Source organism: Kuraishia capsulata, genomic scaffold (assembly GCF_000576695.1).
Source record: "Kuraishia capsulata CBS 1993 genomic scaffold, Kuraishia_capsulata_scaffold_5, whole genome shotgun sequence".
Taxonomy (NCBI): domain Eukaryota; kingdom Fungi; phylum Ascomycota; class Pichiomycetes; order Pichiales; family Pichiaceae; genus Kuraishia; species Kuraishia capsulata.
Genome location: NW_019172954.1, coordinates 802,731 through 822,571, shown reverse-complemented (window position 1 = coordinate 822,571; position 19,841 = coordinate 802,731). Strand labels below are relative to the sequence as shown.

At 44.5% G+C, this 19,841-nt stretch overlaps 8 protein-coding genes across 8 annotated transcripts; 4 read left to right on the top strand and 4 right to left on the bottom strand.

Annotated features, from left to right (window-relative positions):
• Nucleotides 1-93: 93 nt before the first annotated feature.
• Nucleotides 94-1,989, bottom strand: KUCA_T00004421001 (uncharacterized protein; the record flags this gene model as incomplete). Its single annotated transcript, XM_022601155.1, has 1 exon — nucleotides 94-1,989. The coding sequence occupies one exon, from the start codon at nucleotides 1,987-1,989 to the stop codon at nucleotides 94-96; it is 1,896 nt and encodes a 631-aa protein (XP_022460429.1).
• Nucleotides 1,990-2,979: 990 nt separating this feature from the next.
• On the top strand, nucleotides 2,980-4,119 carry KUCA_T00004420001 (uncharacterized protein; the record flags this gene model as incomplete). The annotated part of the gene is made up of 1 exon (XM_022601154.1): nucleotides 2,980-4,119. One exon carries the CDS (start codon nucleotides 2,980-2,982, stop codon nucleotides 4,117-4,119), a length of 1,140 nt encoding a protein of 379 aa, XP_022460428.1.
• Nucleotides 4,120-4,458: 339 nt separating this feature from the next.
• Nucleotides 4,459-5,532, bottom strand: KUCA_T00004419001 (uncharacterized protein; the record flags this gene model as incomplete). Its single annotated transcript, XM_022601153.1, has 1 exon — nucleotides 4,459-5,532. One exon carries the CDS (start codon nucleotides 5,530-5,532, stop codon nucleotides 4,459-4,461), a length of 1,074 nt encoding a protein of 357 aa, XP_022460427.1.
• Nucleotides 5,533-6,012: 480 nt separating this feature from the next.
• KUCA_T00004418001 (uncharacterized protein) lies at nucleotides 6,013-6,228 on the top strand (the record flags this gene model as incomplete). The annotated part of the gene is made up of 1 exon (XM_022601151.1): nucleotides 6,013-6,228. One exon carries the CDS (start codon nucleotides 6,013-6,015, stop codon nucleotides 6,226-6,228), a length of 216 nt encoding a protein of 71 aa, XP_022460426.1.
• Nucleotides 6,229-6,665: 437 nt separating this feature from the next.
• KUCA_T00004417001 (uncharacterized protein) lies at nucleotides 6,666-11,340 on the top strand (the record flags this gene model as incomplete). The annotated part of the gene is made up of 2 exons (XM_022601150.1): nucleotides 6,666-6,673; nucleotides 6,729-11,340. The coding sequence occupies 2 exons, from the start codon at nucleotides 6,666-6,668 to the stop codon at nucleotides 11,338-11,340; spliced, it is 4,620 nt and encodes a 1,539-aa protein (XP_022460425.1).
• A 58-nt stretch (nucleotides 11,341-11,398) lies between these two features.
• Nucleotides 11,399-14,016, bottom strand: KUCA_T00004416001 (uncharacterized protein; the record flags this gene model as incomplete). Its single annotated transcript, XM_022601149.1, has 3 exons — nucleotides 11,399-12,064; nucleotides 12,117-13,930; nucleotides 13,989-14,016. The coding sequence occupies 3 exons, from the start codon at nucleotides 14,014-14,016 to the stop codon at nucleotides 11,399-11,401; spliced, it is 2,508 nt and encodes an 835-aa protein (XP_022460424.1).
• A 533-nt stretch (nucleotides 14,017-14,549) lies between these two features.
• On the top strand, nucleotides 14,550-16,697 carry KUCA_T00004415001 (uncharacterized protein; the record flags this gene model as incomplete). Its single annotated transcript, XM_022601148.1, has 1 exon — nucleotides 14,550-16,697. The coding sequence occupies one exon, from the start codon at nucleotides 14,550-14,552 to the stop codon at nucleotides 16,695-16,697; it is 2,148 nt and encodes a 715-aa protein (XP_022460423.1).
• A 384-nt stretch (nucleotides 16,698-17,081) lies between these two features.
• Nucleotides 17,082-19,445, bottom strand: KUCA_T00004414001 (uncharacterized protein; the record flags this gene model as incomplete). Its single annotated transcript, XM_022601147.1, has 1 exon — nucleotides 17,082-19,445. The coding sequence occupies one exon, from the start codon at nucleotides 19,443-19,445 to the stop codon at nucleotides 17,082-17,084; it is 2,364 nt and encodes a 787-aa protein (XP_022460422.1).
• Nucleotides 19,446-19,841: the final 396 nt, after the last annotated feature.

The following is a 19,841-nucleotide window of genomic DNA, read 5'->3' as shown; positions in this document are numbered from 1 at the left end:
ACTATATATCTGTGTCTCGTTTTCTGGATTCTGTTCTGATGGCGTCCAACAGAACATGACATGAATGTTACAATAACAAGCAGCCCGGGTCATTTAGCTCGAGCAACTACATTGTAACATGCTTTTCTCACCTTTTGGTGGTTTGAGCCACTTGGACTCCAAATCTTTATCTTCGGAACCCCATTTTGTGGCATCGTATGGGTAGCTCGACATCTTGAGTAGTTTCCTGAGATACCTCAGGTCCTCAGCATCGCTATCCTGAGTGAACTCTATTACATCATCCAAGATCCAATTTCTTGGAAGAAATAGTGGATTGTATGAAGCCGCCAATTCATGACGTTGCCTGTACGAGATATTCAGCTCTTCCAATTTGGTGCGGTAAATTGGTAGCCATGACTTCAGCTCGCGATTTAGTGTCTCCTCTGTCAATCCTGCGATTTCTTCAGAAACAAAATCCAGTGGAGTTAGTTTGGAGACAGCAGAATCGTAATCAAAATCGGGTGCTGAAAAATCAAGCTTCTGCAAATCCACGAAAAAATTGTTATAGTCAACTTTGATGGTGCTCAGCATGTCCAACATAGGAGATACCACCTCGCTGTGGAAGTCGTGAGAAGGTTTCTCTACCCCAAGCCTCTTTGCCATGAGATTTTCGTATTCATGAAGAAAGACATCCTCGTATACGGAGCCAGCGAAACCAATAACTTTCTCGGCACGGCTAATCACTGGCACTTCCCACTCTTTTTTGAACTCGTTTCCAAATGCAGGATCCTTCAATAACTCAGGTCCCGCACCTATCAACTCGGCTAGGTCCTCACCAAGTCGAGTCAAATTCCACCAGATTGCATTGGGCGTATTTTTAAAACTGTACCGCAGTTGGGTATCCTCATGGTTGGGGGTATAGTCGAGATTAAAATTGTCCATGAAAGCGAACGGCCCAAAATCAATAGATAACCCAAGAATAGAAGTATTATCCGTATTCAGGACTCCGTTCAAAAAGCCATACGCATGCCAGTATGCGACTGTATGGGCGTTCCGTGCCACTATCTCAAGGTACATCTTATCGTACTTAGTCAAACCATCTGGAACTTCTGTGCTATCAGCAAAGCTTGACTCATACTTGAACTGGCCTTTCAGAACTTCGTCGAGTACATAGTCCGCCAGCAGAATCGCTTCCTTGCGGTCCCCCCTCATTCTCAAAAGATCAAAGTTGCCAATTCGGATCCAACTTTCGGCCATTCTACACACTATGGCACATTGCTCAGCACCATACCGTTGGGCATACGTACCTGGAAGATATGAAAGTGCAAGCGCCCTTGTGGTCGGAATCCCTATCCCGTGAAGAGACTCGGATATAATGAACTCACGGATAGAAGACCGCAAAACTGCCTTTCCGTCTGCAAACCTGGAGAAAGGAGTTTTTCCAGACCCTTTCAGCTGTAGCTCATATCTCTTCCCTGTGTCTTCATTTTTAACCTCGAACAGACTCACAACTCTTCCATCTCCCAATTGGCCGGCAAATTGCCCAAATTGATATCCCGCATAACACTGGCTGTATGGGTGTGGATATTGCTCCAAAGCCGCATCTTGGCTTGTGACCAGTCTCTGAAAATCCTTATCCAAAGGCTCAACTTCTGGATCCAACCCTAGATCAATCAGTGCTCGTTCTGAAGCCAATAAAAACTTGTAGTTCTTGCGAACTTCAGGAGTGACATAGGTGTAAAATCCCGATAGCAGTCTTCTCGCCTTGTGGGTCAGATCAAACGGTAATGAGGGATCTCTTGCTGTCGCAACATCCGGAACTCTTGGATCTGCGGGCAATTTTTCAGTAAAGCTTTGGGTCTTTGGAAGACTAGCCAGAGACTTCTTGGGCTCTGAAGAAGTAGACATTGGAATCTTTGTCCCGGTGTGGCAATGAATCTGTGCAAGCCTTTGAGTTGCTCTCGAGTTGATCTTGGATAATGATACCAGAGGTCTTTGAGAAGCTTGCATCACTCAATGAGTAGAAGAGCCAAGATAAATTGTTGATTCAGAGGAACTTTGAATACAAGACTGGATTCGCGGGGTTCGCAAAAACTTGTCTCCACACGATGTGGCGAGGCGTGTCCCAGTAAACTTGAATCGAAAATTCGACTCCATTGATTCTGCACGGTGGATGTTTATGAAAGGCAACAAAGATATCGAGGCTAAAATCTAAAAAATGATCTCCATTCTCGAGGCGCGTTCAGATCCAAAAGCCATATTCACGTGTAATCTGTTTTAGCCGAGAAAAGCTGGACGGCTTATCCGATACCACACATACGTTCCTGGCAAATAGAGATGGGGTAAAGGGGGTGTGAGGATGAGAGTCCCACGTTCATGCAGTGGGACTAAGGTCTAAATCTACAAGCGCTCTACAAGTGCTCACAGGTATGGCCATCATCAAATATTGAACACGTTCTAGCCCTATTGACTTGATCTCGCTTAGTCTGGTCCTCTATGGGGTACCAACCGCTCGCAATATAGCATGTTATCTAATGTTTCTTGAGTCTGGCGCTTATTCCATTGCTTGCCGGCCTTGCAGACGCCAGATTAGACGCCCAAACGTGCGACGAAAACATTGGTTTTGGTACACTACCCACGTGGGTCACACGAGGAAACCCCAAGATTAGGAGTTTCATAATATTTCATCTGGCTTTTGCAGCGTTTGAGGCGGTAATTACTGAGATGCCAGAAAATACAGTTTCTTGGCCAAACGCAGAACAAAGCCCTCGTGTGCGACATTGAAATATACATCCCCACGTGCCGCTGACGCCCGCACACAATCGCTGGTTGACTTTGGCACCACGCCGAGAAGTCTAATATTTACCATAATTAATACATTGTAATTCTAGGATATAAACCCTGGCTGATCCATACTTTCTTTTACCCTCTCTTTTGTGAGTTCTAGCCTTTTCAGCCACCTTTGACTTTTTTCTTGACCCAGTCGGCTCTCTAGGAGAAATGTCAAACTCAAGGCTACCACCAGTTCCGGTCTTCAGACCGACATTTATTAGGATGCAGAGAAGTGGTTCGATCACAGAGTACAATTCCTCACTTACGTATTCGTATATTATGGATCCGGAGGCGGATTCAAAACAGGCAGTCGCTGAGTCGCCAGTAATAGCCAATAATGCACAGCAAAAGAGGCAGAAAAGGAGAAAGAAGAGAAAAAACTCGTTTGACTATGAGGACCCAGATGAAGATGAGATGCTGATAAGGAAGAAGGAGATGAAAACTGCCCACTCAATCATTGAGAAGAGGAGGAGGATAAAAATGAACCGAGAATTCGAAGCCTTGAAATTTCTTATACCTGCGTGCCGCATTGCTATCATTAACGGAATGGTGGGAGGGTCTAATTCCAGTACCCCAATTGTGGCTGGTTCTTCTGCTGGCTCCAATCCTGCGAACAGTCCAAGTATTGATGCGATAGAAAATTCGAACATGATGCACAAGTTGACTATCTTGCAATCGACTGTGGAGTACATCAAGTATCTTCACGAGATCATAAACTTGCAGACCAAGAAAATTTCCGAGCACGATAATTCCTGGACAGCAGAGGAGAACCTCTCTTTTGCACAATTTGACCTTGAACTGGACGATTATAGGAACATTGATAAGGAGTTTGATTTTGGATCTCTTTTCAATAAGGTTGCGCAAAACGATGGTAAGCCCATTGACTCGCCCAAATTCGCCAAGATGATGCTACCCAGTCCTATGATTACTCCGGACCTTTCCACCTCGGCATCATCCAGAACTCCAGATGATAGGCAACAATTCAAGTTGCCAAAACCGCTCAACAACAGTCATGCCTTCAAACTGCCGCTTCCTGCATTGGCCTCGCAGTCGCCATCAATTCTTGCGATTTCTCCTTCTAACGCTAATGTGCCATCTCCAACATCTCACTATTCAAACCCGCAGAAACCAAGAATGTTGCCAAGTTTTGCCGATGTGAATGGTTCCTCTTCGTCGCTGCCTTCGGTATCTCCGTTGGGCGCCGCACCCAGCGCCGCACCAGAGATGCCTGATCCCAACCATTTAGACGCTTCGAAAGTGTTACTTCAGATGAAGAGGAGAACTTCGATAGAAAGTCTTCTTAATTGAGACAAAAAAGGGATAGTATTGGGATTTAATTATATACTCATTTAACGAGATTATTGAGCTACGGCAGCATCTTTCCTGCTGGTCCACAATAGGCTGCTGTGTTCTTGAAGTTGAGAGGAGATGGTTCAGATTAAGAATATAACGGACAGAATGAATTGTTGCAGGCAAATATTTGAATGCAAATTTTTATAGCATGATTTTTTAAAATCAATATCGGACAATGATTGGATTACCTGTAACACATATCATTTAATACTACGTTGAGAGGTTCAGATGGCTATGTCGAAATTTTTGGTGAAGATAAAAGAGCTATTTAAACAGTGAAAACCAAACCCAGGCTTAAGCTTTCTGCTTCTTGGCAGCTTGAATTGATCCGGCGTTCTTTCTCTTCTTGGAAATGAACTTTGCGGCGGCAGCTTCATCGACTGCCAATTCCAAGAGACCCTTGTCAAAGTCGGAGACGGAAGCCTGAGGCTTGCTCTCCTCGTCCACAGTTTTCTTGATGTCTTCCTCGGTGTAAAGCTTCTTTGCGTAATAGATAGGCAATGAAGGCGACGACTGGACCTTCAAACTTAAGCTTCTAATCTGTTGGTTCTGGAAGTGCTCGGCAATAGCCTTCACATTCTCGAAAAGCTTAGGAAGGCCCGATGACAGGTCTCCAACCTTGATCACCACATTCACACCCATTGGAGGAACATATACTATCTGGGTTCCCACCTTCTCAACCTGATTCTTCAATGTGGTTATGGAGAGCTTCTTTCCCGTTCTCAGTCTGATGGGGATTGGAGTTGTGCGAGCATTAGAATAGAAGATTTTTCCGAGCAACTTCGGTAGCACGGTCACGAGAGAGTCATCACTCAAGAAAACATCGTATTCTGACACGAGCTTTCTCCTGGCATCGTACGATTTGTACTCACCTTTCAGCTCTTTGGCAGAAATGATCTTGTCAAGATGGCTTATGTTTGCGGCCTCGATCTGCTCCAAGGTTTCGGAGTCGATAAGATCATCCTTCACAAAAAGACACACCTTGAAATCCTCCAAGTTATGCAATGGGTGTGGAACAGTTATCGACTTTGGTTTGAGCGAAACTTTGTCTGCGAAAAACTTCAGGTTGGTCACCTGCAAGAAGAGAGCTTCTCCATCGTCTTCAAATAATTGGCTCTTCTTTTCGGAGTCTTGTTTGCTCTTTTCGGAAAACTTCTCGAGTTCCGAAATTGCCTTCTCGACAACGACTTTCTTCAGTGCAATGAGAGGTTCCTGGCCGGCAACTGTTGTCTTGTCAGCTATCTTAGTAACTTCCGTCTTGGGCTCTGCTTCTGCAAACACACCCTTCACAACCTTTCCCTTTTTTGCTGGTCTAGGCTTGACTGCCTTCTTTGGATTTATGGCTTGCTTCTTTTCCTTCTTAGCCATTTTTTGGTTTAATATTAGCGTACTGAGATATCAGAGAAAAACTGCAACAGATGGCTGTGGTATCTTTTTTTGAATAGAGAAAAAAAAAAAACTTCAGAGGGCATCGCGTACCCGTAATCTGCCATCCTGACTTGCAGCGCTGAGACTTCGAGATTGATTGGGTTATTGACTGAGCTTCTAACGTGTCTTTTTGAATCACCAAATTGCGACAAATTGAAGAAATCTATTGATTTTCTCTACTTTCCGGATCTCAAACAGTATCTTTGAATTGGATTTCCTGAAATAAGCCGCAATGGTAAGTCTGCATCACGCCCTATCACCCTGGGTATACCCTGTGGATACATCAAAGAGATATCTAACCTAGCCTTATAGGGAAAACGGAAGAAGTCATCCAGAGGACCAGTGAAAAAGGTGAAACAAAGACTGGACACCCAGTTCAGTTGTTTGTTTTGCAACCATGAAAAGTCAGTGATATGTACGATGGAGAAGAAGGCCGGAGTCGGTCTGCTGCATTGCAAGATATGCGGTCAAAATTTCCAAACCCCAATAAATTCCCTGTCCCAGCCGGTTGATATATATAGCGACTGGGTGGATGCTTGTGAGGCCGTTGCTGAAGATGCAGAGGCTCAGACCAAGCTGGACGAGGAGTTTGTGGAGAAGGACGTTCCAGATGCCGATGAAGATGACGACTATTGAGAGGAGTTTGTGATAGTCAAGCCGTTGATACATATGTAAGTAAAGAAGGAGAATAAAAACTTGGATTGGTTATACTGGAATTGGTAGGATGATGTGAGAAGGACCAAGGACAGAGACAGCGACAGAGACAGCGACAGACCCTTTGCTAGGCCTAATCAAGCATTATACGGCAATCTTGGCAATAGCGTGAGATTCAAACCCAAATTTCGTAAAAAAAAACACAAGGCATATTTCAAATTATCAATATCTCAACTGCAGTCTTCTTTACATCTATAAATTCCACAATTCTGTCTGGTTTTTCACGATTTGCAAGAATACCTGATCCTTGCCTATTTGGGCCCACGGTCGAGTGATGTCTTCGAGCTCTTCTGAGAGGCAATTCACCGCACCTTAAATTTTCACCAGCTGAAAAATCGCCAATAGCCCGTCTATATACAATGAATGTGTGAGTAAATTGGTAATATTCTCCAATTTAAGGCATTTACTAACATTTTTTTCAGATTTGGGAGTAGTAGTACAACACTGGGAACGAATGGTTTCGAAGTCTCTTTGAATTACATCAGTGGGGTTCCCGATCCCAATATCCTGACTTGCTCCCCAAAAGTGAAATTGGCATTCAAGGCACTATTGAAAAGGGATGAGACCACAAAAGAGAAAAGTTTGTCAGAACTTTTGCAAATAATAGACGAGGATTCAACGGAGATAGACGATGATCTGGTGGTACTAACCTGGGTCCAGCTGTATCCCAAGCTCTCTTTGGATATCTCCAAAAGGGTGAGGATACTTTCTCACCAGGTACAGTCCAGATTTGTTAAGGTGTTGGGAAAGAAATATGCCAAGTTTCTGAAAGATACAATTGGTGTGTGGCTAGCAGGTAGTTTCGAGTCTGATAGGTTAGCTGCCAAAGAGTGCGCTATATCAATCCAAGAAGCTTTTGGAAGAAACCAAGGCAAGACAGATGCGCTTTGGAAAATATTTCCAGTCCAGATTCTGGAATTTTGTTTTCAGGTATTCAAGTTTGAAAGCAGGGAAACACTTTCTGACGAGAGATTTATTGGAAAGGACGAAGCGGAAGCAAAGTACCAGCGAGTGCTATTCAGTTCGATCTCTATTTTGAGCACCTTTGTTACAAAACAGGATAGCAGTATGTCTGAAGAACTGGCAGAAAAACTTGGTGATATTTTGCTATTAGAATCATTATGGAATTGCGCTGAATCGAAAGACCTACAGTTGAAAAAGGCTACTTATGTCTTTGGCAGTCTGCTTGTCACGAAACAGCCCACGTTAGTGACCCCGGATATTTACAAAGTCTTATGCAAGCATGTGATCAAAGGCCTCAAACTCAAGTCAGTGCCTCAGCCTATTGTTTATTCTCCAGTTATTGTTCCAATGTTGGAGTGTTTGATCACACTAACCGCATTCAACGCTAAAGTCTGGGACCAGAAGAATTCAAAGACGAGACTTTTCGACCTGATCTCTCTTGGTTCTTGCAATTCTCACAGTTCCTACTTTAGGCTAGTGCTATCGCTGCTCAAATCACGCACCTTGCCCGAGTCTATCGTTAACTTTTCAAGTGCCGATGATGTGAACAAGCTGATCTCTGCCTTTGGCCAAAACGTTGATAAAGAGAGACAAGTTCAATTTGCCGAAGGAGCATGGAATTTATACTTGGAAACTGTTGCTTTTTCCTTGCAGACCCTCCCAGAGGACGAAAGTACTTTGGTATCTCAAAACTTCAGCAAAACGGTAGAATCGAAGCTAGGCACTAAATTGCCGCTTCCAGTTTTGAACATTTTGGCCAAAAAAGATTGTTTCCAGAGGTTCATACAGGCATTGCACAAGTCGATTACTACCTCTTTGCCATGTGGACCTGTTCAATTTTCCAGTGGGGTCTCGTATACGGACTATTCGATTTTGGTGGATAACGTCTATCAACTTTTCAAGAGCTCCAACGATAAGTTAGTCTTTAGTCTATTTGAGGCTGCTTTCGAGTCTGTGGGTTCTCAGTCTGAAGAAACAGGCAGTCCAGTGTTTGCTTTGCATGTTATCGACAAAAGCATTACAGTTGGCTTCGAACAGGGCGAAACACTGACATCGTTCATCGAGGAGTTACCAATGTTCCTTGAAGATAGCTTTGTCGCTCTTCCTTTGAAGTTATTGATTCACTATAGCCAGAGCAAGCTTTTGAAGAAGGAGACCTTGTACAGATCAATTAACGATTGCTATATCAAGGCAACTATGATTGAAAACTCCCAGAACAATCTGCAGTTGCTCATGGACAATTTGGCTGGCTTCAAAGGCTTTGACATAACACAGTGTGAAGACTTGAATAATTATATTGAGGAACAGTCTGCTGATGTTACTGCTGAGGGAAGCTCTTTGGGATTCAAATTGGCGACAAGAGAGATTATATACAATCTTTATGTTAAGGCCAAGCATCTGGGCAAGCTACCAGAATTTGCCCAAGAATGTGCTTTGAATTTCCAACCTGCTGTCGAGGAATTTTTGGCTTCTAATTCAGAAATGTTTTCTTATATCTGGTCTTCGTTGGATAATACCAATTCACAGAAAATATTGGATCTGGTGGAACAGAAATCAGAAGACTCGAATGTGGTAAAGGCCTACTTCCAAGGACTGCTTGTTTATCTTACATCCGACAGAAACACTTTTGTTGATAGCCCGGAGATTGCTACTAGACTCTCAGCTCTTTTGGAAAGACAACCTGCTCTTCTTGAGAATATCTTGGTTGGAACTGATGCACAATCTCTAGGCTCTGCCCTTGGTTCAAGTCCAGACTTGAGACTCTTCATATCGAACTCGTTTGAAGCAAATATATTGCTTCCTCACCAGGGAGAAATCCATTTGGGAGACCCAAAATTGGCGTTTCAATTTTGCGCAAAAATGAAGCTGGTATCTGACCTGGTTGGTATCGACCTTTCGAACCAGGTCAAGATTCTTATTGGTGTGGCTGCTGAGGCTGTAGCCGATCTCGTATTTATGGAAACAGAATCAAAGTCCCAAGAATTACAGCCTGAAGCAACCGCTTTGCAATTGAAGGCTGACAAGATCATTCAGGATTCAATTTCCAATAATGCTTTGAACCAGAATATTGTGGACATTCTTCAAGGAGCTGCTGTTGGTGAAGACGGTAGCATTTTTTCGGAGCTGTTTGATCTGGTGAACTCGGAGAAATACACCTTCAACGCCAGACTTGGCTTTGCCAGAGTTTTGAAAAGAGCACTTGGAAAACTTGTTGAGAATACTTCGGTCATCAGTTTTGAGTCTCTTGATTTTAATTGGGCCAAGTTGTTGAAAATGCCTCTGGTCATAAGCGCATTTGTGAGCTCTAGTCCCAAGTTTTTGACTTCTGCGAAACTCGAAAGAGCCAGAAATCAAGTTGCATCCGAGCTGATTGGTTTGAGAGGTAACGAAATTTTGGTCAAAGGACTTACTAACCTTACTCTCCTAATCGACTTCATCTCGTTTGATTTTGTGTCGGAGGTCTCTCCCAGCTTCACTGTTGCACCTTTGAACAGATGGGTGATGGTATTGAATAACCTCAATAATTGGTTAGACTCTGATCTGGCTTATGAGCCTGAATTTTTGACTCTGAGACTGCAACTTCTCAATTTTTGCTGCGTTTATCTGAACAGGGCTAGTTCTTTGGCCAGCTCGCAGGAGAGTCTGCCCAAGTTTCTTGAGTTTGCCATGAGATTGGGGTTGGACTCTTTGGGAATCGCAGCAGTTGGTGACGGTCTTTATAATAAGACCGTCACCTACTACTCGTTGAAGTTGTATCTGGCATTGGACAGGTTAGCACCTGTCAATCCATATTGGGAGGAGCAGGTTCCATCTTTCTGCGAAGAAATTCTGGAGATTGTGAAACAATTTACCGCGGAAAAGCAGACAAAAGATCAGTCTTACTTCAGCGTTGAAGATCTAATTGCTAGGATAATTGACTCCGGGGTCTTGACTGGTTTGCTGGAGGAGGAGACTCTTTATACTCTCTTGAACTCGGAGTCTCTTGAGCTGCAATCAGTTGCAGCTAAGAGTCTGAGTAAGCTGTTTCTTTCTCGTCAGGATGCCTTGGTTGTGGAATACGAATTATCCAGGACAAGCCTTAGTGAAGGTTCAGAAGTTGTTGAAACTTTGAAACTTCCTGAAGAACTGCTGAAAAATGTTGGTGCCATCTGGGATGCCGATATGGATGAGACCGAAGAACTCAAACGTGCTAGCACGTATTTATGGAGTTGGTGTCTCATTTTCACTCATTTCTCCAATGTAAGTGCTGGAATTCGCCAAGAATACACCAAGCAGCTTACTGAGAATGATGCTTTGGCAAGGTTCTTTGGAACCGTGTTTTATTGGCTTCAGACAAATGGGGGAAGTGCCCTGGATGTCTCGTCTTTGGGCGAGCTCTCGAGTTTCAACGAAATAACGGATTTGGAAGGTGAAGAAAGACTTTACTCGTTGGCCTTTGTTGCTTATTACATGGCTCTCAAATTCACGGGCTCTTTTGCACAGTCTTGGTTCAACGATCTTCGTGATCGTAACATGAAGTCTGAAATTGAGAAGTTCACCACGACGCACGTTTCTCCCAAGTTAATCGAAGAACAATTGGCATCTGTTGAAGGTCAAGTTGACCGTTTGAAGGAGATTGAAAATTTCTCCATCAGAATTAACAGAGTTACGAAAGAAGTAAAGTGTTTTCATCACATTGACGAACAGCTGATGGAGGTGGTGATTGCTATTCCCGCATCATACCCTCTTGCAAATGTGTCCGTGACAGGGCCTTTGAGAATTGGAGTTAAAGAAACACAGTGGAAGGCATGGCTTTTGGCCTCACAATACGTTATATCAGTGCAGAATGGCTCCATTGTGGAGGCCATTGAACTGTTCAACAAGAACGTCTCGCTTCACTTCTCGGGGTTCGAAGAATGTGCTATTTGCTACTCCATTTTGCATATCGATCACTCTTTGCCCACGAAAAGCTGTACCACTTGTAATAACAAATTTCATTCCGGGTGTCTGTACAAGTGGTTCAAGAGCTCAGGCAGCAGTACATGTCCATTATGCAGGTCTGCATTCAGCTTCAGAGTTGGGCAGAGTTGATGGTATTAATTAAATTAATTAATTACATTTCATCAGTATATAATCGTTACATATTTTATCAATCGGTGAAACCGATATCGGTTACCCATTCCCAAACCTTCATGATCTCTCCGTGTTCCTCTAGCGTAGTTCCTTTGATGTTGGTATTGAGGTCAATCTTCTTGGAAACACCACTCCACAACTTATTTTTAGAATGCGAATCTTCCGAATTAAGTAGGTAATCGCGCAGTTGGACACTTCCCATATAAGGTCTTGCAGTCCCCTTGGGGTCTTCGCGCGCAAACCGGGCCTGCTTGTGAAGAATACTCAAAACGTTTTGGGTAAGCATCTCCACTCTCGCGTTAGTAGCGGCAGTCCGCTTGTATTGTATGACGAGGTATTGAAGGATGCCCAACAATGACACCAGACCTAGTATCCTAAACTTATACTTGAGAAGTGTCCTAAAGAAAGCCCTCTCCAGTCTGCACCGAAAGTTGAGCTTGGAGGTGGACGTTGATCGAATAACGGTGCCTTTGTTCGGTGCCTTACCACCGACGTTGTTAGAGCCAAGTTTTTGATCGAGACCTGATGGCTTCCGAAACTGGATATCTGAGTTAGTAAGCAACCTGGGGTTCACGGAGGGATTTGAAAAGAGAAATAAGCTTACTATGATGTCGTCTTCGCCCTCAAGGTCTTGGAGTGTTCTTGCCCAATATGTCTCGAACTCTTCGTCGTCAATTGTTTCCTAAACATGTTAGTGATGCAGACTTTCAGGAAGAAAAAAACATTCAACTTACGGATTTCATGGCATATAGCAAATCATGGAGTTCCTCGATCGTCAGGCCAACCTGGGCATCAGATCCTTCACCGCAGTTGATGTCTGCATTGCGTCTCCTCAACAGATCCAAACAATATTGAGTCATTTTTTTGATTTTATCAGCTTTTCGTGTGTCAAGAGCACAGTATTCTGTCTTGGGTACAACTCCTCCAAAGGAATACCAAGGTCTAACTAACATGTAGTCCTCTTCGCATCTGAGCTTAGACATACGATAGCAAATTCCATGCGCCGGACATACGTCACATGGAGGTCTTAGACTGTGGAGCTTATCCTCAACCAGATCAGCGTAGTACGCAAATCTCGGATCTGTATCACCACCATATGCCAGTGTAGGCGCATACACTTCGACTCCACAGTATCCAACTTGGATGACCTGATCTCTGTACCACCAAACTCCTATAAAAAACAGGACCGACAATATCCACAAACTGATGAACTTCATGAAGGTGACAAATGAAAACTCCGTAGAATTTTCCAGGGCGACTAAAGTATCGTTGGTTTCCTTCTGGATCAGTTCATCTGCTTCGGTCATCTCCTTCTGCAACCTGGCCAGCGATTCTTCATCGTCTGAAAGAGAAGGGGTAGTGATTCTCTGAACTTGAGGACTTTCTCTGGCGAAAACTGGAGATTTCACCTTGGAAGCCTTCTCTGTTATTTTCTTATTCACCATGGATGGTGAAGGAGGACTGATGATTTTGGAATGAGGGCTCCCGTCCAGGGACACACCCAACTTCTCCGCAAACTCCTGTGATACATTCAGGGAATTTAGGAAAGATTTTGGAATAGACGTGTTCGAGCTTTTCACGTATGTTTCCGTCTTTTCTGAACGGATATTTGGCTTCACGTCCTTGGGAGATGATTGAGCTAGCGGCGACAGTGACTGTATTCTCTGTTTGGTCCTGCTAGTTCGCGACACTGGCTTCTCTGGCTTGGTAATACCTTTAAGCTTCATCGTGGAGCTACCAATGCTACCATCTTCACTCTTTTTGGAATTCAGCTTCCTCATTTGATTGTAGCTCTTTGCAAGCAATTCGGCATCATCCTCGTTCTCAAACTTTTCCAGATCCAGAGAGCTTTTGGGTAGTGGTTTAGACTCAGTGATCGATGAGACTCTGGGTTTCCTCTTTGTGGTTCTCTTGGCTACCTCAGGCTCTTGAATCTTGACAGGAGAAGGTCTCTTCTTTGGGAGCACAGAAACAGGTGCTGATTGGAACACATTCGTGCTGGAGAACGACCTCTCCCCATCATTTCCGGTTTCCTCAGAACCGTTCTTGATTTCTTCCTGGTCCTTCTTCTCTCCGGAAGCTTTTGTCCGGCTAGAAACACGCTTCTTCTTAGGTGAAACTAAAGGAGAGGCCTGAAACACGTTGTTTTGGGTAAAGGACTTCTCAGCAGGTTCTTTCTCGTTCTCGTCCTCTTGCTCGTTTTCATCTGTCTTCGGGGTTTTCGAGGCTCTTTCCCTCGGTTTGCGTTCCACAGGCTCAGTCTCAGGTTCAACCGTCTCCCGGCGTTTGCGTCTGGACACTCTAGAAGGTTTGTCTTCATCCGGCTCCTCCTTCTTGGTGGTGGCACCAGGCTTCTTGGCATCAACGATTCCACGTCCGTTGGGATTAACCGAAGTCAGTTTGGCCAAATATTGGTCTGCTTTGGGCTCAATATGCTGCTTAAAAAGCTTAACAAGATCAGCCTTCTTGGCAGAAGACAGGTATTCAACATTATGTTCCAGCAGGACACTCCGCAACTGAGCAACCTTGAGAGATTTGGGGTCAAACCCTGGGAAAGATATTAGTATAAAAAAAGCGTACAAATTCACAATTTTGGCAAAACATACCAGGTTTCAGATATTCAAAGTCATCCATATTCGGCGAGTTCTCATTCTTTGGAAGACTGAAAAATGCTTCACGTTTTAGAGGTGTAAACAATAACAAGGGCATCGTTCCGGCGTGTACTCCCCAATCCGACCCATCAGAAGGTCGTGTGCTGTTCCCAGTTTTCGAGCCCGGCCCGCAGCTCTCTGCCGAAACTTTTTTTCGAGCCCCTTTGGTTATGTTAGTAACGCCATCAGCTTTAGAAGTCCGATCCATCCATCCATTCATCCATCAGCGTTGTTTTTGAACTCAGGCAAGCTGACAGAAGCCCGATTTAGCGTGTTCGCATCACTTGCCCGTTGGATCAAGTAGCGACTGCACTAAGATAGCAGTCCAGAGTGAAAAGTGGAGAACAGCTAATATAACCGAGTTCCATTGTCAAACGTTGTTGCCAATTTGTTCGTTCACACGTGTTTTGTTTTTTGACTGCTTTGCTCGATCCTGAGCCATCCCTTGTAATAAAGTAGCTCTCATATCTATAGTCATCCTACAAACCCACTCACCTACCCAAGCTTGTGCATGCAATGGAGAACTTCAACAGCCAGAGCTGGCAACTTCACGCGGAAAACAAAGACCAGATAGCACAATACCCTCAGTGGAACCAGCCGCAGGGGTTGAATTTGTTCGAACAGACCAATTACGAGAGGCCCCAGCAGAATACAGAAAATACCCAGGCTTACAACTCGGATGGCTACTACGGCCATGAACAGCAATACCTGGCTCCTCAAACCCAGGCCCCTATGGAGGGAACGCTTTTCCACGTGGGAGATGAAATGCAATACTTTCCAGGTTCGAACACGAACATCTCTCAAACACCGATACCGCATGAACAGCATCAGGAGAATGGTCAGTGGAGTGCACTAGCTCCGTCGCAGTCTCCTGCAATGATAGACGAGCCTCGTCCTTTGAAGCATTCGGCAGAACGGTTAGACGAAGCTTCACCTAAACACTTCAAAACGAACGAGGGAACGGTGGAAAAAAGAGCAGCCTCGCCAGCTTCGACAAGCATCCAGCTCGACGTCTCGGACGAAGAGAGCGTGACTAGGACTATGGCAGAGATCTTTGCGCCCGGGCGTACTGATGAGATTAAAACTAGAGATGTCAAGGCCCTTATCAAGAAGATAAGTGTCCAGTATAAAGACCAGTTCATCAGGGTGTTTGAGCTATGGTTAATCGTTTGCGCCTACTTCGAAGAGTCCACCTATGATAAGCCCACGGATTTCAGGTTCGTGGTTCTGCTTGCGATTTTGAATGTGAGAACCGAAGCTAACATTGACTGGAGATACGGCTTCAAGACGAAGTTCTTCTTCAGAATCTGCAAATGGTTGAGAACTGCTGTGAAGGCTTCCTCTGAAATGTCGATCAGAGCACTGTTGTCCTGCCTTTTGGTGATCAGAATGCCAACGACCTTGCTTGAGCAGTATCAATTCATGAAGGTGCTGCTCCTCGTTCAGAAGAAATCCACCAATGAGTCCTTCAAGAGTTTAGTCGGGTCTATTCTTCAGTATGGAGAAGACTCCGAGGCTTCTTTCAGAGCAGATTTGACGAATGCTGAAAAGCCCAATAATTCTGGAAGGTCGGTGTCGCCTGTTGTGGTATCCTCCGGTGTGAAACCTGTCAAGCGTGCTACTCCGGCTGTGTTTAAGACCAAGCCAGTTGAAAAGGTTGAAAAGCTTCCAGCGGTCTCGACCACACCACCTCCCACACAACTAGTTACTGCCGAAAAGGCTAAACCCTCAAAGCTTGCTGTCCCTGCTGCTTCAGCACCAGCACCAGCTATTCAAAAACCAAAAGTTGCCAAATCTTCCATACACGTTGCCACAACTGCGAAAAAGACGAGCGCGCCTGTGACGAACAATACCGTGGATAGCGCCAAAACTACGACTGCTCAAACCACCAAGCCAGCTTCTGCAGCAGCTCCAGCTAAACAATGGAGTCTCTCTGAATATACCAAAAGCATCAAGAAGAAGCAAGCACCAGTTGCTGAGGCTCAAAAGCCAGTTACTCCTACTGTGTCCGAAGATCCAAAGATTCCAATTATCGAAAAGAAAAAGAACGAAAATGGTCTCATCAGCATTCTCAAAATTACGGGACATGTGGGTCCTAAAAAATCGGTCAAGTTCAATGATGCTGAACTGGTTCAGGCCCGTCGTTTCTACAGCGATTCGGAAACCTATCGTCCCCATGAAGACCTCAATGAGACCCGAAGAGACGAGGCCTCTGCTCTGAGAGAAGCTATGTTAGACCTCGATTGGAAGGACCCAGAAGTGATTGTTTTTGACAGTATTCCTTGGTTGACTAGCACTGTGTCCCAAGACGCGCTTCCAAAAGGAAAGAAGCGCTCGGGCACCATTTTGAACTCCATGGAGGAGGAATTCGAGCAGGCTCGTATAACTGGTCCCAACGTGGATCCCGATCCATACTCGCCTTTGGAATCCAGCTTATCTCAGGATTCGGACTTGGTGCCTAAATTCACTCGTCCAATGGTTTCCTTCCTCTTTGATGATGAGGGAAACACTTCATTGCAGATTGACAGTGCGGCAGCACCAAGCCTGGTTCAAGCGTACGACGATGATGACGATGACGACAATTACAGTCCAACCTTGGATGTTTATCCAAAAGATGGTGTTGACGATGATGATGATGACTCTGCTTATGAGCCGGGTCTTTAAGCTAGAGCGGTAGTATCGTTGGAAATGTATTGTATAATGCCCGCTACAAGAAAAATGTATTATGATACTTGCCAATACAGGTCTTGAAAATTTTGAAAAATTATAAGCATATTAAATATGTCAATAAGAGGGTTCTGAAGGTTCGAGGAATACAGTTTTTATACATATAATGCCAAAAAGAACTCAGAATATCGCCAAAAAATGTCACAAAAATGCCAATATGGCCAACCCCGGGCATCAAAAAATACCAAAAAACATACCCAAAAAATGTTTGAAAATTTCTATAAAATTCAAGTCTATTATATATATCTAAAAGAGAAACCAATATGGTCAACTGTCTATAAACGCCACGTAAAAAAATCTGTAGTTGTCGTCTTCTCTCTATTAGTTTCCAAAGCTGAACCCTCCATGGGCATTAGAGTGGCTTTCCTGTTTGCAAAAATCCGTTTTAAAAAAAGGAGATTCAAACTTGTCTCCGTATTGTGACATCACCGAACGGCTGAAAGAGTTATTTGAATTCGCAGGTATTTCGGACTTCGTGGTTGAGCTTGGCCAACTGCTGACAGAGCCATTCGAGCCAAACTTATTGAATTGTCCGTTGCCAAATGAATGAGGCTGTACGTTTTCGCTATGCTGAATGCCATTTTGATTGTACTCAAGCTGATAACTCTGGGTGGATACTGGGAATTCTGAACTTCCAAAAACCAACGGAGTAGATGGACCAAAAATGGTAGGAGCTGACCTCTCAGACCAAACCGTTTTGAAAGAGGACGGTTTTCCGTCAGATAAGATTGGAGTTGCACTGCTCGTGCCAGAGGACTCGCTCATTCCTTCATCATCTTCGTCATCCACAATAGTGGAAACCATGTGGCTGTATTTGGCAGCATCACTTTGATCTTCCTCGCAGGACACAAGACCGGCCAGGTGCTTTTCCACCAGTTCTTGCGAAATGTTGAAGCGATGAGAAAGCGTACCAGATGAAATACCAACGTCATTCTGTTGAGTGAGTCTTCTCCATGTGGTGACGATAGCAACCAGACGAAGATACGACTCCTCGGCTTTGAAAGCTTTCTGTTCTTTGTCAAAAAACTCTCCGATTTGAGCCAAGCAAGTCTCCTCGTTATCAGCAGAAAAAATATACCTTCTGTCGTCAAAGTCTTGCATGTGGTAGCCTATGGGTCTGAACTCTCTGAGCAAGACATCTTCTTTGAAAAGTCTCAGTCTCTGTGGAGGAGTGTCCAAAAAGCGAGATATCGGATCTTCCGGAAGTTTCAGTCTTCCACTGAACGTCAAGTCAAACTTGTCGAAGCCTTGCACTTCGAAATATTCAGCACCCAGATTAAAGACAGCCGCAAACCGCGTCATGATTAGCTCACACTTCATCGCATACGCAAACACCTCAGGATTGGCGACAAACCAACATAGGATCAGTCGCAGTATTGGTAGCAAAATGATGCTCAGATTCAGATCAGACTTATCCCAGCCTTTGAGAGTTATGAACAGAATCGTTGAGATCTCCCTGAAGACGAAGCCCAGGTATTGCTCTTTGGAGGACGTGAAATTTTCGTTCTGAACATCTGTCAGCAACCCGTAGCCACCTATCAGGATCACCAGTTGCTTGAAGATGAAATCGTTGTTAATCTGCTTATGGTAATCCAACTCTTTCAGGTAGCCGTAAAACTCGTTCTCGATAGCCTCCACCTCGTATCCACCTCTCGTGATTCCTTCACCTTCTCCCCATTTCTTTGGGAAAAGATGGTAATTAACAAGACAGATAAACTCCATCTTGATCAGATTGAACTTATCACTCTTGGTTAGGGTGGAGCGTTGTTCGTTGTAGAGCTGGCTGAAGTCATCCAGGATCGGATGGGAGTTGGTGAACTTCAGCAACATGCTGAACAGATTTGAAATACCCGCCTCGCAAAAATATCTCGTGGAAGATGATCTCATGAAGTTGTAAACCACGTTGAACTTATCGTCCTTCAAATTATCGACCAGAGCAATATGGTTGAATGGATCACCGTTGGAGGGTAGAATCAGCAGCGCCAACTTGTACAGCTCTATAGACTTGCTGTAGTTATTATTATCCTCCTTAGAGATGGCATCTGATGGTAGATACTTCTTTGCAATTAATGCCCTGTATCTGGAGAGATCGCCTATGTACAGAGTGCACCGGTGCACGGCTGTAGCAATGGGAACTATGCACTCCAAAGGCACCATCCTAGTGCTGACATTCTCCAGTGTCATCTTCAAAGTTTGGCAGATCTTCCTCGTTGGTATTTTGGAGGACAGATAGCACGAGGACAGAAGCTCTTTCACCAAGGTGAAGTAGAACAGATGGGCTGAATTTATCACCTTGACAAATTTGTCAAACAACTTTCTGGCCCCGACTGGATTCACCAGACGTTGTTTCCGTCCACCCTTAGGCGCATTAGCAGGCATCTTTTTGCTCTTGGCAAAGTGAGAAAACTGAGCTTGAAAATGTTTCAGAACCGGGTGGTGGAAGTCCTTCCAGACCTGGTTCAGGAGATGAGCTATCAGGGTCGTCTTTTCAAGCGACTCTTGCGACTGCATTTGCGGGTTGTCGAGAATGACATTGGTCTCCAGTAACACCAAGCTGGAAAACATTTCCTGGGCTAGGTTGATGGTCCGCATCAGCGTCTGATCATCTATGAATTTGGTGGAGAGTATCTCGTCCACCTGGATCTTGAGCACCCGAATCTGTTCCACCACTATGGGCTTCGTCATCGTAACAGCACACTAAAACTCCCTATGATGAGGCCAAAAAAGACAGCTCGTAACAACCGAAGCAACAACAACGAGAAAACCGCGTAGAAGCTCGGCTCGGTTCAATAGAACAGTGAGAGTAGGGGTGTCGTTTGAGTCGTGTCGTGCAAAACGCCCCAGGACGCGCGGAGTGCAAATGATCAAAAAGTCGAGTTGGATATGGCTTGATAGCGATATAAGGCCTGTTTATGGGAATTTCCGGTACAACGGCGTCCAAATCACTCCAGACTTCTGTGCCTGATGAACAGCTTCATGGGGTGGACAGGACGGATAAATGGCAGATGAGCAGGAATTTTCTATTCGGGCATATTTCGGTAGGTTGGGTACACGACCCCCAACAATCATGCGAGGCACGCG